Raw genomic sequence first — 19,544 nt, 5'->3', positions numbered from 1 at the left:
TTTGAAGAAGGAATAAAAGAAAATTCTCAGCCTATTCCATTCCCTAGTATGGGGAATTGGAAAGAAAACCTCTGAAATCACAGAAGAATAAAAAGCAGAAATAGTGTCAGCTAGTCTAAAGAACTAGTTACCTTAAAGGGACAGTAAAGTCAAAACTAAACCTTTCATGATTCAGATAGGGCATGCAATTTTAAACAACTTTCCAATTTACTTTTATCATCAAATTTGCTTTGTTCCTTTGGTGGTATTTTTAAAAAGCTAAACCTAGCTAGCTCAAACTGATTTCTAAACAGTTGAAAACCGCCTCCTAGCTCAGAGCATTTTGAAAGTTTTTCACAGTTAGACTGTGCTAGTTCACATATGTCATATAGATAACATTGTGCTCACTCCCGTGAAGTTATTTAGGAGTCTTCACTGATTGACTACACTGCATGTCTGTCAAAGGCACTTAGATAAGGAGGCTGTCTGCAAAGACTTAGATACAAGGTAATCACAGAGGTAAAATGTATATTAATATAACTGTGTTGGTTATGCAAAAAAGGGGAATGGGTAATGAAGGGATTATCTATCTTTTTAAATAAGAAACATTTTGGTGTAGACTGTCCCTTTAATATCCAAAATAATAAACACCTCTTCAACAAAGAACAAATGTACTTAATAAAAAAGTAGATTTGTTAGTGTCAATATCTGATGAGAATTTATGAAAGAGAAAAAAACATCATCAGAGAAGGATAAATCAGTATGTTGTTGGTCATTTGAAACTTCAATAATTAAAAAAGAAGTGAAAAAAGACCTAAAAATTGTATTAGAAGGCACGAAGTCAGACAAAGCCTTAATCAGAAAAAATGTTTCTTATAAATCTTCTAAACATTTCTTGTACTTAAGAATGGAAATGTATAAAGCATAAATACTAATGGAATCTGCATGTAAAAGTATATCATAATAACTTATTACAAACCATAGCTAAAGATAAACATTTCTAACATTTAAAATAAATGAACTTAGCTTTGGTAGAACTGAAACTCAGTTAAGCATTTTTCCAGAAGTGGCTTCTGACTCAGGGTCAATCGGAGACATCTTGCAATATGTAATAGAAAAAACAACATATAAAGCAAAATTGATCAAATTCCTTAAATGACAGTTTCAGGAATGGGAAAAAATGCCAGTGAACAAGCTTCTAGCAACCAGAAGCAATAAATAATGAGACTTAAATAATGTGGAGACAATAGTGACGCCCATATTTTTTAGCGCCAAAAAAAGACGCCCACATTATTTGGCGCCTAAATGCTTTTGGCGCCAAAAATGACGCCACATCCGGAATGCCGACACTTTTGGTGCAAAAAAACGTCAAAAAAATGACGCAACTTCCGGCGAAAACCGAAAAAAAAAAATTTGCGCCAAAAAAGTCCGCGCCAAGAATGACGCAATAAAATGAAGCATTTTCAGCCCCCGCGAGCCTTAGCCCACAGGGAAAAAGTCAAATTTTAAGGCAAGAAATTTTTTATTAATTCATATGCATTATCCCAAATATGAAACTGACTGTCTGAAATAAGGAACGTTGAACAACCTGAGTCAAGGCAAATAAATGTTTGAACACATATATTTAGAACTTTATATAAAAGTGCCCAACCATAGCTTAGAGTGTCACAGAAAATAAGACTTACTTACCCCAGGACACTCATCTACAAGTAGTAGAAAGCCAAACCAGTACTGAAACGAGAATCAGTAGAGGTAATGGTATATATAAGAGTATATCGTCGATCTGAAAAGGGAGGTAAGAGATGAATCTCTACGACCGATAACAGAGAACCTATGAAATAGACCCCGTAGAAGGAGATCATTGAATTCAAATAGGCAATACTCTCCTCACATCCCTCTGACATTCACTGCACGCTGAGAGGAAAACCGGGCTCCAACCTGCTGCGGAGCGCATATCAACGTAGAATCTAGCACAAACTTACTTTGTAAAACTGATTTGTGGGTGTGGTGAGGGGTGTATTTATAGGCATTTTGAGGTTTGGGAAACTTTGCCCCTCCTGGTAGGAATGTATATCCCATACGTCACTAGCTCATGGACTCTTGCTAATTACATGAAGAAACTACCTTATCCTGAAGAAAAATCAGAAAAGTTGACTCGCAAGAAAGAGCAGATAATTCAGAAACTCTTCTAGCAGAAGAGATAGCCCAAAAGGAACAACACTTTCCAAGAAAGTAGTTCAATGTCCAAAGAATGCATAGGCCTCAAAAGGAGGAGCTTGTAAAGCTTTCAAAACCAAATTAGACATCAAGGAGGAGAGATTGATTTAATGACAGGCTTGATACAGACCAAAGCCTGAACAAAACAGTGAATATCAGGAAGCTTAGCAAACTTTCTGTGAAATAAATTAGAAAGAGCAGAGATGTGTCCCTTCAAGGAACTTGCAGACAAACCTTTATCCAAACCATCCTGAAGAAACTGTGCCAGGAGAATTTATGAGAAGAACACCATGAAATATAAGTTTTCCAAACTCGATAATAAATCTTCCTAGAAACAGATTTTTGAGCCAGTAACATAGTATCAATCACTGAGTCAGATAAACCTCTATGACTAAACACTAAGCATTCAATTTCCATACCTTCAAATTCATGATTTTGAAATCCTGATGGAAAAACGGTCCTTGAGACAGAAGATCTGGTCTTAAAGGAAGTGGCCAAGGTTGACAACGGGACATCTGACAAGGGTCGCATACCAGAACCTGTGAGGCCATGCTGGTGCTACCAGAAACAAATGTTTCATGATGATCTTGGAGATCACTCTTGGAAGAAGAACTAGAGGCGGGAAGATATAAGCAGGTTGGTAAAACCAAGGAACTGCTAACGGAACCACCGACTCCACCTGAGGATTCCTGGACCTGGAAAGGTACCTGGGAAGTTTCTTGTTTAGATAGGAAGCCATCAGATCTATTTCTGGAAGACCCCACATCTGAACAATCTGAAAAAAAACACATCTGAACGGAGAGACCACTCCCCGGATATAAAGTCTTATGGCGTGATAATCCGCTTCCCAATGTCTATACCTGGGATATGTACTGCATAAATTAGACAAGAGCTGGATTCTTCCCAAGAAAGTATCTGAGATACTTCTTTCATAGCTAGGGGACTGTGAGTCCCAACCATAAAGATTGACATATTCCACAGTTGTGATATTGTCGGTCTTGAAACAAATGAATGGTTCTCTCTTCAACAGAGGACAAACCTGAAGAGCCCCTGAATTTTTTTTATTTTTTTTTAAATAGTTTTTATTGAGGTAAATCAGTTAACATACAGCTTATGCATTATGGACTGAATACATAACATAACATTGATACATAAACTTTGTTGCAAGAGGATGAACAGCACCTCTATTATCATAAGAACCTCGTTTTTACAGAGGCCGTCATTTAGGATCTGGTTGAACTACACTAGTTCTTTTGGTTCATCTTAGTAGAGATATAAACTGGGACGGCCATTAAGTTAGTTGGTCAGTCCACTAGGGAGAGGCAAACACTACAGGCATTGGTGGTGGCTAATCATGTATCTCACCATATGTAATGCGGGGGTCGAGAGAGGCCATAATAATCCATCCACAGCTCTCTCTTATTCCCCGTGTCTGGCTTCCTCATATGATAGAATTTAGGGGAAATTCTTAGGGGTATTATTGTTGTCTGTATGGTTCAGGGTATAAACGATTTGGGAAGTCAGTCGTCAGGGTTATCTCGGGCTTATCGTTGGTCAATCTGGCAATGCATTTTTACGGGTCAAGAGGGTGTCCCATGGTTCCCATATGAGGCAGAAATCAGTCAGTTGTTTACGCTCCCTGTATACGTAATTTTGCCATGCTTCTAATGTGGTTCACACAGTCTACAACCCCTTGCCACCTGGGGGGCTGACTTTTCTTCCAATTTCTGGCTATAAGTAATTTGGTGGAAGTGGAGGATGCATATAAGTAAATTTCGTTTAACTCTGGGGAGTGACTCTACTCCCTAGGTGTTAGGATTGCGAAAGCTGGTTAAGCACCTCCACAAGTTCTAAATCTTTACACAATGTTTCTATCTTTCTCCAGACGCCAGTCAGCTTTGGGCAGGTCCACCAGATGTGGAGCAGGGTGCCCTGTTCCCAACAATCTCTCCGCACATGGGGGAATGGTCCGGATAGAGTTTTCGCATCTTTGTGGGGTACTAAATGCCACCTCGTGATTATTTTAAAGTAAAACTCGTATAGGGTTAACACAGTGGGTGGCTTTTTTGGTAATGCTAATTGCCTCCTCCCAGTCTTCAAGTGAGTGGGTAAGCTGTAGATTTTTCTCCCAAGCCTCATGTGAATCGTTTTGGAGGGAGTATTTTCCTCCAGTAGGCACTGATAATGTGCTGAGAGAGGCTTGTATAGTTGGAGATTTGCTTTCCAGCGCGATTCCCACGGGGTAGAATCCTGCAGTTTGTCTTCTAGGAAGCCCCAAGACCTCATAAGTGTTCTGAGTCCCAGGAGATCAAAGTGAAACTTCGGGGTCACCGTGGCAAGGCTAACATAGTCACATGTGCCTTTAATTGATTTATTTTCATAGAAGTCTAGTAAAGAGACTATATCCGTAGGCAAACCACGATGTGGCATGCATGTCAGGTAGTCCTAGTAGTAGGCCTCGAATAGAGTGTACGGGTGAGGGGTGTGGGGCAATAAGTCTTGTTGTGTCTTAGTTTCAGCCAGCTCTCATGACACCCCTTGACTATACATTCTAAACAAATTATTGTAACTCCTGTCTCTCGAGATTTTCAAACCCTTGTGCTGTCAGAGATCCCCAGACAGTTCACCAACCGGAAAGACTTGCATCTGTTGTGATTACAGTCCAGGTTGGACGAACAAAAGAGGCCCCTTGAATTATACGGTGGTGATTTAACCACCAAGTCAGAGAAAGTTGAACATTAAAAATTAAGGATATTAATTGTGATATTTTTGTATAATCCCCTGCACCATTGATTCAGCATACATAGCTGGAGAGGTCTCATATGAAAACGAGCAAAGGCGATCGCGTCCGATGATGCAGTCATGAGAGCTAAAACTTCCATGCACATAGCCATTGAAGGGAATGATGAGGACCGAAGGTTCTGACAGGCTGAAAACCAATTTTATTTGTCTCTTTTCTGTTAGAGACAGAGTCATGGACACTGAATCCATCAGAAACCTAAAAAGGTGACCCTTGTCTGAGGAATCAAGGAACCTTTTGGTAAAATTGATTCTCCAACCATGTCTGAAGAAACAACACTAGTTGATTTGTGTGAGATTTGGCAAAATGTAAAGACTGAGCTAGTACCAAGATATTGTCCAAATAAGGAAATACCGCAATACTCTGTTCTCCTGTTTACAGAGAGTAGGGCACCGAGGAACTTTTGAAAAAATACTCGGAGCTGTCGCTAGGCCAAATGGAAGACCAACAAATTGGTAATGCTGGTCTAGAAAAAGAGAATCTCAGAAACCGATAGTGGTCTGATGAATCAGTATATGAAGATATGCATCCTGTAAGTCTATCATGGACATATAATGACCTTGTTGAACAAAAGGCAGAATAGTCCTTATAGTCACCATTTTGAAAGTTGGCACTCTTACAAGATGGTTCAAACTTTCAGATCCAGAACTGGCCTGAATGAATTTTCTTTCTTTGGGACAATTAACAGATTTGAATAAAACCCCAGACCTTTGTTCCTGAAACGGAATTGGTATAAATTAACCATGAAAGCTCTAGATCTGAAACACACTCAGAAAAGCCTGAGCCTTCACTGGATTTGCTGGAACGCGAGTGAGAAAATATCTTCTCACAGGAGGTCTTACTCTGAATCCTATTGGATACCCTTGAGAGACAATGCTCTGAATCCATTGATTTTGGACAGAATCTGCAGAAATGTTTGGAAAATTTTAATCTGCACCCCACCAGCTGAGCTGGAATAAGGGCCGCACATTCATGCAGACTTGGGGGCTGGCTTTGGTTTCTTAAAAGACTTGGATTTATTACAACTTGAAGAGGGTTTCCAATTGGAACCAGATTCTTTGGGGGAAGGATTGGCTTTCTGTTCCTTATTCTGTCGAAAACGATTATGAAGCTTTAGATTTACCCTTAGATCTTTATCCTGAGGTAAAAAACTCCCTTTCCCCAGTAACAGTTAAAATAATTGAATCCAACAAAGAATCAAATAAATTGTTACCTTGGAAAGAAAGACAGTAATCTAGACATTCCAATATTTGAGCCACAAAGCTCTTCTAGCTAAAATAGCTAAAGACATAGATTTAACATCAATTTTGATGATATCAAAAATAGCATCACAGATAAAATGATTAGCATGTTGAAGCAAGTGAACAATGCTAGACAAATCAGGATCTGTTTCCTGTTGCGCTAAACTTTCCAACCAAAAAGTTGATGCAGCTGCAACATCAGCCATAGAAATGGCAGGCCTGAGAAGATAGCCAGAATATAAATAAGCTTTCTTTAGATAAGATTCAAGTTTTCCTATCTAAAGGGTCCTTAAAGGAAGTACTATCTTCATAAGGGATAGTAGTTAGTTTGGCAAGAGTAGAAATAGCCCCATCAACTTTGGGGATTTTTTCCCAAAAACTCCAATCTAATTGCTAGCATTAGGAATTGGAAAAACCTTTGGAGTAACTACAGGAGGTTTCTAAACAGAATTTAAACAATTTACTAGTTTTAATATCAGAGAGGACTAGTTTCCTCAATATCCAAAGTAATTAACACCTCTTTAAACAAGGAACGAATATACTCCATCCTAAAGAGATAAGTAGATTTGTCAGTGTCAATATCTGAGGTAGGATCTTCTGAATCAGATAGATCCTCATCAGAGGAGGATAAATCAGTATGTTGTCAGTCATTTGAAATTTCATCAACTTTGAGAAGTTTTAAAAGACCTTTTATGTTTATTAGAAGCGGAATAGCAGACAAAGCCTTCTGATCACATCAGCAATAAAATCTTTTATATTCACAGGGATATCATGTACATTAGATGTTGAAGGAACAACAGGCATTGTACTAGTACTGATGGATACATTATCTGCATGTGAAAGCTTATCATGACAACTGTTACATACTACCGCTGAAGAAATAATCTCCGCTAACTTACAACAGATACACTTATCTTTGGTAGAACTGTTATCAAGCAGCAGGGTTTCTGAGACAGGATCAGATTGAGACATCTTGCAAATGTAAGAGAAAAAACAACATATAAAGCAATATTATCAATTTCCTTATATGCAGTTTTCAGGAATGGGGAAAAAAAATGCAAACAGCATAGCCCTCTGAGCATAGAAAAAGGCAAGAGGCATATAGGAAGTGGGGGTTGAAATAATGAAATTATTTGGCGCCAAGTATGACGCGCAACGCAAGATGAATTTTTTTTTGCGCCAATAACATTCGGAAATGACGCAACTCACATCATGGCAGACACAACCTAGTGCAAAGAACCTGGCGTCAACTAAGACGGTGGAAATAGCGAATTTGCATCACCGAACGTACCTTCGCGCCAAAAAAAAATTATCGCACCAAGAATGACGCAATAAATATTAGCATTTTGAGGCCTCGTAAGCCTAATTTTGCCCGCGAAAATTATTGAAAAAAAGTCAATTATGAAGTAAAGACTATACCCCAGGTAAGAAAAAAACTTCCTAAATAAGTTTTCCCAATTTTGAACAGATAGTCTGCAAAAGGAAAATATACATAAACCTGACTCATGGCAGATATAAGTAGAATACATATATTTAGAACTTTACATTAAAACAAAGTGCCAAACCATAGCCGAGAGTGTCTTAAGTAATGAAAGCATACTTACCGAAAGACAGCCATCAACATATAGCAGATAGCCAAACCAGTACTGAAACAGTTATTAGTAGAGGTAATTGGAATATGAGAGTATAGCGTCGATCTGAAAAGGGAGGGTAGGAGATGAATCTCTACAACCGGATAACAGAGAACCAATGAAAAGGTTTCCCACAAGGAAAACCATAGAATTCAAGTAGGGGATACTCCCTTCACAGCCCTCTGACATTCACTGTTACTCAGAGGAACCGGGCTTTCAAAATGCTGAGAAGCGCATATCACAGGAAGAAAATCAAGCACAAACTTACTTCACCACCTCCATAGGGAGGCAAAGATTGTAAAAAACTGAATGTGTGGTGTGGGTGAGGGGTGTATTATAGGCATTTTGTGTTTGGGGAAACTTTGCCCCGCCTGGTAGGATTGTATATCCATACGTCACTAGCTCATGGACGCTTGCCAATTACATGAAAACAAAATTTATGCTTACCTGATAAATTTATTTCTCTTGTGGTGTATCCAGTCCACGGATTCATCCATTACTTGTGGGATATTCTCCTTCCCAACAGGAAGCTGCAAAGAGGATCACCCACAGCAGAGCTGTCTATATAGCTCCCCCCCCTAACTGCCACCCCCCAGTCATTTCGACCAAAGTCAAGCAGAAAAAGGAGAAACCATAGGGTGCAGTGGTGACTGTAGTTTAAAAAATAAATAACACCTGCCTTAAAATGACAGGGTGGGCCGTGGACTTGGATACACCACAAGAGAAATAAATTTATCAGGTAAGCATAAATTTTGTTTTCTCTTGTAAGGTGTATCCACTCCACGGATTCATCCATTATTTGTGGGATACCAATACCAAAGCTATAGGACACAGATGAAGGGAGGGACAAGGCAGGCGCTTAAATGGAAGGCACCACTGCCTGTAAGACCTTTCTCCCAAAAACAGCCTCCGAAGAAGCAAAAGTATCAAATTTGTAGAATTTAGAAAAGGTATGAAGCGAAGACCAAGTCGCCGCCTTACAAATCTGTTCAACAGAAGCCTCATTTTTAAAAGCCCATGTGGAAGCTACTGCTCTAGTGGAATGAGCTGTAGTTCTCTCAGGAGGCTGCTGGCCAGCAGTCTCGTAAACAAAGCGGATTAAGCTTCTTAACCAAAAAGAAAGAGAAGTTGCCGAAGCCTTTTGGCCTCTCCTCTGTCCAGAGTAAACCACAAACAAAGCAGATGTTTGACGAAAATCTTTAGTGGCTTGTAAATAGAATTTTGAAGCACGGACCACATCAAGATTGTGTAATAGACGTTCCCTTCTTTGAAGAAGGATTAGGACATAGTGAAGGAACAACAATCTCCTGATTGATATTCTTATTAGATACCACCTTAGGAAGAAACCCAGGTTTGGTATGCAATACTACCTTATCAGCATGGAAAATGAGATAAGGAGAATCACATTGTAAAGCCGATAACTCGGAAACTCGTCGAGCTGAGGAGATAGCTACCAAAAACAGAACTTTCCAAGACAACAGCTTGATTTGGTTCAAATGGAATCCCATGAAGAACTTTAAGAACTAAATTTAGACTCCATGGTGGAGCAACAGCTTTAAACACAGGCTTGATTCAAACTAAAGCCTGACAAAACGCCTTAACGTCTGGAGTATTAGCCAGATGCTTGTGCAAAAGAATAGACAGAGCAGTAATCTGTCCCTTCAAGGAACTAGCCGACAATCCCTTTTCCAATCCTTCTTGGAGAAAAGATAATATTCTAGGAATCCTGACCTTACTCCATGAGTAACCCTTGGATTCACACCAATGAAGATATTTACACCATATCTTATGATAGATTTTCCTGGTAACTGGCTTTTGAGCCTGAATTAAGGTATCAATGATCGATTCAGATAAACCACGCTTTGATAAAATCAAGCGTTCAATCTCCAAGCAGTAAGACGCAGAGAAATTAGGTTTGGATGGTTGAAAGGACCCTGAAGTAGAAGGTCCTGCCTCAGCGGCAGGGTCCATGGTGGACAGGATGACATGTCCACCAGGTCTGCATACCAAGTCCTGCATGGCCACGCAGGTGCTATCAAAATCACCGAAGCTCTCACCTGCTTGATCTTGGGCAATCAGACAAGGGAGCAAAGGAAACGGTGGAAACACAATAGCCAGGTTAAAGGACCAAGGCGCTGCTAGAGCATCTATCAGAGACGCCATGAGATCCAGTTCTGGTTTGCCCCAAAGTTGAATCAACTGAGCAAATACCTCCGGATGGAGTTCCCATTCCCCCGGATGAAAGAGTCTGCCGACTTAGAAAATCCGGCCTCCCAGTTCTCGACACCTGGGATATGGATAGCTGATAGATGGCAGGAGTGAACCTCTGCCCATAGAATTATCTTGGAAACCTCCAACATTGCTAGGGAACTCCTTGTTCCCCCCTGATGGTTGATGTAGGCTACAGTCGTGATATTGTCCAACTAAAATCTGATGAACCTGACCCCAGCTAGCTGAGGCCACGCCTGAAGAGCATTGAAAATCGCTCTTAGTTCCAGAATTGTTTATCGGAAGGAGTGCCTCCTCCTGAGTCCACGAGCCGGAAGCCTTCAGGGAGTTCCAGACTGCACCCCAGCTGAGAAGGCTGGCATCTGTCCATTACTATAGTCCAATCTGGCCCTGCGGAAGCTAATCCCTTGGACTGATTGACCTGACATAGCCTCCAGAGAAGAGAATCCCTGTTTTCTTGATCCAGATTTAGTAGAGGGGACAAATCTGTGTAATCCCCATTCCACTGAGCTGAGCATGCAAAGTTGCAGCGGCCTGAGATGTAGGCGGCAAACGGTACTATGTCCATTGCCCGCTACCATTAAACCGATTACTTCCATACATTTTGCCACTGAAGGACGAGAATGTGGAATAAAGAACACGGCAAGAGTCTAGAAGTTTTGACAATCTGGCCTTCGTTAGGTTAAATCTTCATTTCTACCGAATCCTAGGAATGAAACTCTTGTAGAGGTGATAGAGAACTCTTTCTTGGTTCACCTTCCACCCACGGGACCTCAGAAATGCCAGAACAATGTCCGTATGGGACCTTGCGATTTGAAAAGTCGCCACCTGTATTAGAATGTCGTCTAAGCAAGGGGCTACTGCTATACCCCGCGGCCTTAGGACCGCTAGGAGGGACCCTAGAACCTTTGTAAAGATTCTTGGTGCCGTGGCCAACCCAAAGGGAAGTAGCCACAAACTGGTAGTGCCTGTCTAGAAAGGCAAACCTGAGAAAACAATGATGATCTTTGTGTATCGGGATGTGAAGATAAGCATCCTTTAAGTCTACGGTAGTTCATATATTGACCCTCCTGGATCATAGGAAGGATGGTTCGAATAGTCTCCATCTTGAAGGATGGGACTCTGAGAAATTTTGTTTAAGATCTTGAGATCTAAGATTGGTTCTGAATGTTCCTTCTTTCTTGGAACCACAAACAGATTTGAATAAAAGCCCTGCCCCTGTTCCTCCTTTGGAACTGGGTGGATCACTCCCATAACTAGGAGGTCTCAAACACAATGTAAGAATGGCCTCTCTCTTCATCTGGTTTACAGATAAATGTGAGAGATGAAATCTCCCTTTTGGGGGAGAGGTTTTGAATTCCAGGAGATAACCCTTGGACACAATTTCCAATGCCCAGGGATCCTGGACATCTCTTGACCAAGCCTGGGCGAAGAGAGAGAGTCTTGCCCTCTACTAGATCCGTTTCCGGATCGGGGGGCTGCTCCTTCATGCTGTCTTAGAGGCAGAAGCAGCAGGCTTTTTGGCCTGTTTCCCCCTTGTTCCAAGCCTGGTTAGGTCTCCAGACCGGCTTAGACTGGGCAAAAGTTCACTTTTGCTTTGTGTTAGAGGAAGTTTGAAGCTGCCGCCACTCTTGAAGTTTCGAAAGGGCCGAAAACTAGACTGTTTGGTCCTTAATTTGTTGGACCTGTCTTGAGGAAGGGCGTGACCTTTTCCTCCAGTGATGTCAGAAATGATCTCCTTCAGTCCAGGTCCGAATAGGGTCTGTCCATTGAAGGGAATGTTGAGAAGTTTAGACTTTGAAGTCACGTCAGCTGACCAGGATTTAAGCCATAGCACCCTACGCGCCTGAATAGCAAAACCTGAATTTTAGCCGTTAGTTTGGTTAAATGACAACAGCGTCAGAAACAAATGAATTCGCTAGCTTAAGGGCCCTAAGCTTGTCAATAATATCTTCCAATGGGGTTCAACCTGTAGAGCCTCCTCTAGAGACTCAAACCAGAAAGCTGCAGCAGCAGTGAATGGGGCAATGCATGCAAGAGGCGTGGAATAAAACCTTGTTGAATAAAAATTTCTTAAGGTAACCCTCTAATTTTTTATCCATTGGATCTAGAAAAGCACAACTGTCCTCGACAGGAAGTGTACGCTTAGCTAGAGTAGAAACTGCTTCCTCCACCTTAGTGACCGTCGTGCCACAAGTCTGGTGTAGCGGCGTCTATAGGAAACATCTTTTTAAAAACAGGAGGGGGAGAGAACGGTACAACTGGTCTATCCCATTCCTTAGTAATAATTTCAGAAAACCTTCTTAGGGATTGGAAAAACATCAGTGTTAAGTAGGTACTGCATAGTATTTATCCAATCTACATAATTTCTCTGGGACTACAATAGTGTCCCAGTCGTCCAGAGTTGCTAAGACCTCCCTGAGCAATATGCGGAGGTGCTCAAGCTTAAATTTAAGATGTAGACATATCAGAATCAGGTTGAAGTATCTTCCCTGAATCAGAAAAATCACCCACAGATTGAAGCTCCCTGCTTCTGCTTCAGTACATTGTGAAGGGTGTATCAGAGATAGCCACTAAAGCGTCAGAGAGCTCTGTATTTATTCTAGTCCCAGAGCTGTCTCGCTTTCCTTGTAATCCTGGAAGTTTAGATAATACCTCTGTAAGGGTATGATTCATAACTGCCGCTATGTTTTGCAAGGTATACGCAATGGGTGCGCTAGATGTACTTGGCATCCCCTGAGCGGGATGTTATAGGTTCTGACACGTGGGGAGAGTTAGATGGCATAACTTGCTCCTTGTCAATTTCTTCTGGTGATAAATTTTTAAAGCTAGAATATGGTCTTTGTAATCTATAGTAAAATCAGTGCACTTGGTACACATTCTAAGAGGGGGTTCCACAATGGCTTCTAACATAATGAACAATGAGTTTCCTCTATGTCAGACATGTTTAAACAGACTAGTAATGAGACCAGCAAGCTTGGAAAACACTTTAATAACTGAACAAGCAAAAAATAAAATCGTACTGTGCCTTTAAGAGAAAAAAAACAATCACAGAAAACTGCAAAACAGTGAGAAAAAGCAGTACATTTTACGAAATTTTTACAGTGTGTATAATAGACTGAATAGCATTGCACCCACTTGCAAATGAATGATTAACCCCTTAGTTTCAAAACCGGATAAAAAAAAACGATAAACGTTTTTAAACAGTCACAACCAACTGCCACAGCTCTACTGTGGCTCCTACCTGCCCAAACAACGACTTTGTAAGGCACAAAAACCCTTTAGAGAGGTCCTGTATGTTCAGGGGGACTCCTTCAGGGAAGCTGGATGTCTCAAGCTGCAAAAACTACTGCGCAATTTAGGCGCGAAAATAGGCCCCTCCTAACCTGTACTCCCAGTGAGTAGGGCCTTAAAAAACTATCCCTAGGCAAAATCTAGTCAACCATGTGGAAAAAACTGGGCCCCAGAATAAAGTTTTATCACCAATGTGTAATAAACGTTTATATACCACAAGCAAACGTTATATCTATTCAGCAATGAGAGTAAATAACAAAAATATTACCCTTTACAGCAAGCATGATACCAGTCCGTTATTAAATCACTGTAATCAGGCTTACCTTTAATAAATCCGGTATTGTCAGCATTTTCTAGCTTATCTCTCTAGAAAAATTTTAAACTGCACATACCTCAGAGCAGGGAGACCCTGCATGCTATTCCCCCAGCTGAAGTTACCCCATCTCTTCAGTTATGTGTGAGAACAGCAGTGGATCTTAGTTACAGACTGCTAAGATCATCAAAAACCACAGGCAGACTCTTCTTCAACTTTCTGCCTGAGGCTAAAATAGTACAACTCCGGTACCATTTGAAAATATTAAACTTTTGTATTGAAGATAAACTACATTAATGCACACATCTCTCTAGCTACTTCTCTTGTCGAGAGCTGCAAGAGAGATGACTGGGGGTGGCAGTTAGGGGAGGAGCTATATAGACAGCTCTGCTGTGGGTGATACTCTTGCAGCTTCCTGTTGGGAAGGAGAATATCCCACAAGTAATGGATGAATCCGTGGACTGGATACACCTTACAAGAGAAAGAAAGTATATTTCTATAACAGTGGTGTGTTATGCAAAAATAGTAATGGTACACAAAAGGATTATCTACTTTTTAAACAACAACATTTTTGTGTGGCTTAGACTGTCCTTTAAAGTGTAAAGTTAGTTGCTTTATCATCCTGTCACAGTACCTGACACAAGCGTGTAGGCCCTTCTGTAGGAGGGAGGCAGACATGGATTTAGCATTCTTCAGACTTGCAGAGCATATTCACGAAACATTGGGGAATTGGCCTGTAGATATATAACACACAAACAAAGGATAACACAATACCTATAGAAGTCCCTAGAAAGATCATTAATTAAATTAGATTCACATGACACAAGGCAGGTTCTGTAGAATTAGATGCAACCCAGCATATCACATAATGAATAATTAGACAACCACCCACTAAGTTGTTCTGCAACATCAAGTTAACAAGGGTGCAGGCCAAGTTGCTTATATAACATTCCCTGAATCCAAGAATTATATTCAGTTACATTTGATTTGCTCTTTACTGTGTGGTTTTCAGCTTAAATAACAAAACTTGCATAAGACTAAGAGTGAGCATTGCTTTAATAAAATACTTTTTGATACATTGTCCGCATTATGTTTTATTTTAATTGTTCTTGTACATGAGGGGTGTATGCATTTTACTGTATGTACTTAAATATAACCATGATGGAAGTCCAGCAGTAAGTTTCCCCGATGCTTGATCTAAACAGCCAAAGCAGTTTTGTTAGACAGCATGTTTACACCATTTAAAAATGACTGGGACCTTATATTTTAGAGTGTGATTAACTAACCTGACATCCATAATTTTTGAAAGAGAGGATTTTCAAATGCAATGTCTTCCTATCATTTAGTCCCGTCATATAGTCTAGCCAGAGTTTAGATAGGTGGACAAGCTACATTTGTGGACCTTCAATATTATGCAAGCATCCTTGTTTTCCCCCCGTATTTTTACATATTATATATTTTAATAAATTCTGGTTTTTTTTTAGCAATATTGTTTGAGCGCTGTCTAGTTTTCTATTACCTGTAAAAACTTAAAGGGACACTGAACCCAATTTTTTTCTTTCATGGTTCAGATAGAGCATTCAATTTTAAGCAACTTTCTAATTTACTCCTATTATCAATTTTTCTTCATTCTCTTGATATCTTTATTTGAAAAGCAAGAATATAAGTTTAGAAACTGGCACATTTTTGGTTCACAACCTGGGTTGTTCTTGCCGATTGGTGGATAAATTAATCCACCAATAAACAATTGTTGTCCATTTTTCTGAACCAAAAATTATCTGGTTCCTTAGCTTAGATGCCTTATTTTTCAAATAAAGATTGCAAGAGAACGAAGAAAAAATGATAATAGGAGTAAATTAGAAAGTTGCTTAAAATTGCATGCTCTATCTGAATCATGAAAGAAAATTTGGGTTCAGTATCCCTTTAACACAAGCTACCTCCAGTCCGCACACATGCCTAATATAAGAGGAAAACTAAACCCACATTTTTTTCTTTTATGAATCGGTTAGAGCATGCAATTTTAAGCAACTATCTAATTTACTGCTCATATCATTTTTTCTTAATTCTCTTAATATCTTTATTTGAAAAGCAGGAATGAAAGCTTAGGAGCCGGTCCATTTTAGGTTCAGCACCTGGGTTAGCGCTTGCTGATTGGTGGGTAAATGTACCCAACAATCAGAAAGTGCTATCTAGAGGTCTGAACCAAAAATGGGCCAGCTCCTAAGCTTTCATTACTACTTTTCAATAAGGATAACAAGAGAACGAAGAACAATTGAAAATAGCAGTAAATTATAGTTGTGCATGCTCTAACCGATTCATAAAAGAAAACATTTGGGTTTAGTATCCCTTTAACTGTAACCCTCAGATGGAGGAGCACTGCAAGAATGAGCAGTTACAATCCAGAGCTACCAAAAGCTGGAAACATTCAAAGAGAGTTTCATAATCATTGTCCAACTCCAGCAGTAATATAATACTGCTTGTGTGCAAGCTCTACCAATTATTAACCTGCAGTACAGGCACAGTGCTATGTATTTCAGTTTGATAATGCAACATTATAGAAGAACAATTTATCATTTTTTAAAGCATAAAGGTGAAGGCATAGTAAAAAAACACTTTGCAATATACTTTCATTGTTTTACTTTGTCCCCTTTTCCTGTAGTTTAGCTCTTTTTATGCAGACAATCAATTATACACCAGCGATTAAAAGATCAGGTTAAACGATAGGAAAATCTTCCAATATCTACTGCAGAAGGTTAATTTAATAAAACATTACATTTCCAAAGTATATTAACACATTTATTTGGAAAGGAGGAAAGACATTGGGTGGAATGTCATTAGCACCCGAAGGATAGCAGTGACTGCGACTTTGTATAACATTGTTATAAACATTGTTGCAAACACTGCAGCCAGATGGCTAAAGACACGTGTACGTGCCTCAACTCGCCCTCCTGAACTCACCTAGAATTACTTTTAAACAAAGGCTACAAAGGAGAGGATTAAGCAAAATAGATATTGGAATGAAAGTAAAATTTGTTTATAAAACGTCATGCTCCCACAAACATATTTAAGTGGGTCCCTTTAATATTACGGTTTGTTATGTCTTCACTATCATATTTCTCACAACTTCATTCTGTAATTATTTTGCAGTAATTGCTGTAAATATTTAAATACCTTCCTAAAATTCTTATAGCCAATCACAAGATTATTTATTTTGTTAACAAATAAACTGAAGGGGGGAAAATAAATAAAAAAATAAAAAATAAATCGGCATTTGCATACAGGGCTCTGAAACACTTGTTCACAGAATCCTGTTTCATCCTGCAGTATTCCTGAGAGCCATCACAACTGATTAATAACCACATTTTATATCACAGCCAGCAGGTGGCTCCATATATAAATACACTATAATCCTATTTAACAAAGGAAAGAGTTATTGAGAGACTACTGTGACCCTGGAATAAAGAAGAAAATGCTCCTATGTATTTTGTACAAATACCAAGTCACATCAATATTGGAGCATGCAGGATTACTATTAAATAAGTTTTCCTAAATGATTTCTAATTAGATTTATAGAATGTGAACATTACACAGCAGTTGCAATATATAAAAATATAGCTCTCTAAAATAATAATAAAAAAAAATACAATAAAAAACACTACGTGCATTAAGACCAAAGTAAATAACATATGGACCAGTAATACACCGAGTTGATTCCTTCCGTAATTACATTTTTCCGAAAGGCAAAGAAACAGAACTCCTGACTACAGAATGACTGACAATGACTACGCATCCTGTTTAAGAGGTTACATTTTTCATTTGGTTACTTAATTGTCCCATATTAACAACAAATGTATAGAATCGGGCACTATTAAAGGAACATTAAACGCCTTTTGCTTTTGTGTGAAATTTAAGCTCTTTTGCATTTCCTAGAGAAGCAAAAAAACAAGATTTATGCTTACCTGATAAATGTATTTCTTGACAAGGCGAGTCCACTGGATCACCAATTACTGTTGGGAATATCACTCCTGGCCAGCAGGAGGAGGCAAAGAGCACCAGAGCAGAGCTGTTTAGTATCACTTCCCTTCCCACAAACCCCAGTCATATCGACCGAAGGAAAAGGAGAGAAAGGAAGTAACACAGGGTGCAGAGGTGCCTGAAAGTTGTTAAACAAAACCATCTGAAAAAACAGGGAGGGGTGTGCACTCACAGTGTCAAGAAAGAAAGAAATGTATCAGTTAAGCATACATTTTGTTTTCTTTCTTATGACATCAGTGAGTCCATGGGATCATCAATTACGTGTTAGGAATCAATACCAAGCTAGAGGACACAGATAAGGGGAGGGACAAGACAGGTAACCTAAACAGAAGGCACCACTGCTTCCCAAAAAGAAGCCTCAGCTGAGGCACAGTATACAAGTTATAGAATTTTGAAAAAGTGTGCTAACAAGACCAAGTCGCAGCCTTACAGATCTGTTCTACAGAAGCCTCATTCTTGAAGGCCAACGAAAAAGACACCACCCTAGTAGAAAGAGCTGTATAATTCCTCTCAGGAGTCTGCTGTCCAGCAGTCTCATATGCCAAGCAAAGAAAACTTCTCAACCAGAGAGAAAGAAGTAGCAGTAGCTTTCTGACCTTAGGTTTCCCAGAAATGCAAACAAAGCACAGTCTTTTTGTACCTGCAAAGTAGAACTTAAGAGCACTTTCAACGTCTAAGTTGAGTAATAAGCATTCCTTGAGAAGAGAAGGATTAGGACAGAGAGAAGGAACAACGATTTCCTGGTTAATATGTCCGAAACAACCTAAGAAGAAAACCAAACTTGGTTTGTTCAGAAACTCTTTGAGCAGAAGAAATAGCAGTAAGAAACAAAACCTTCCAAGATAATTTTATATCTATGAAGTGCATGGGCTTCAAACTGAGGCCTGTTGTAAAACTTTAAGAACAAGGTTAAGACTCCAAGGTGGAGCAATTGATTTAAACACAGGCCTGATTCTGATCAGATTTTGATTCTGATCAGAGCCTGACAAAAGGATTGTACATCTGATAGTCCGTCAGATGCTTGTGAAGCAGAATGGAAAGAGCAGAGATCTGACCCTTGAGGGTACTGACATATAACCCCTTCTCAAGGCCTTCAGGAGAAAAAGACAAAATCTTGGGATCCTGACCTTATTTCCAAGAATATCCCTTAGACTCACACCAATAAAGATATTTACGCCATATCTTATGGTAAATTCTTTTAGTAACAGGCTTATGGGCCTGACCATGGTCTCAATGCACTCTATATTAATATATATTAATGCACTCTATATTAACATTATAGCCAAGGCTAGCCTTGTTGTCTGCAGACTAAAGCCCGATTGCTTTTCCATATAAGGCAAATGGTGGGTGAAGTTTTGCTATTGATAAATAATGCAGTTAAAAGGATGTTAATGTGTTTTTAAAAACATTAAGACTTGGCTGGATATGTTATTTTATAGCAGCACAACTAAAATGTCTTGTAATTGCAAGGTGTTATGGTCCCTTTAAAGGGACATTAAACACCTCTTGCTTTTGTGTGATAATTTATGCTTGTCTAACGCTCCCAAGAGATGCCAATTCTATAACAAAGTTTTATTTTTTTCCTTTTTATTTAAATTGCTGCAAATACAATACTTGGCTTAGGCGATCTGCAGCATTTAAAAAATCTTGCTTACAGATTACTACTTTCTTTCTTATGACACGATGAGTCCATGGGATCATCAATTACTGTTGGGAATATCACTCCTGGCCAGCAGGAGGAGGCAAAGCTGTTAAGTATCACTTCCTTCCCACAAACCCCAGTCATTCTCTTTGCCTTCAGAGCA

The 19,544-nt window shown here is 39.5% G+C and overlaps 1 protein-coding gene across 1 annotated transcript in view; it reads right to left on the bottom strand.

The window, feature by feature from the left end:
• The window catches only part of SHMT2 (serine hydroxymethyltransferase 2), a 290,678-nt gene that overhangs the window by 73,833 nt on the left and 197,301 nt on the right, over positions 1–19,544 (bottom strand). The window contains 1 exon segment of the mRNA XM_053708176.1: positions 14,339–14,438. Coding sequence (XP_053564151.1) covers positions 14,339–14,438 — 100 coding nt within the window.

Source organism: Bombina bombina, chromosome 3 (assembly GCF_027579735.1).
Source record: "Bombina bombina isolate aBomBom1 chromosome 3, aBomBom1.pri, whole genome shotgun sequence".
Classification (NCBI taxonomy): Eukaryota; Metazoa; Chordata; class Amphibia; order Anura; family Bombinatoridae; genus Bombina; species Bombina bombina.
This window is presented reverse-complemented; position numbering and strand designations above follow the sequence as displayed.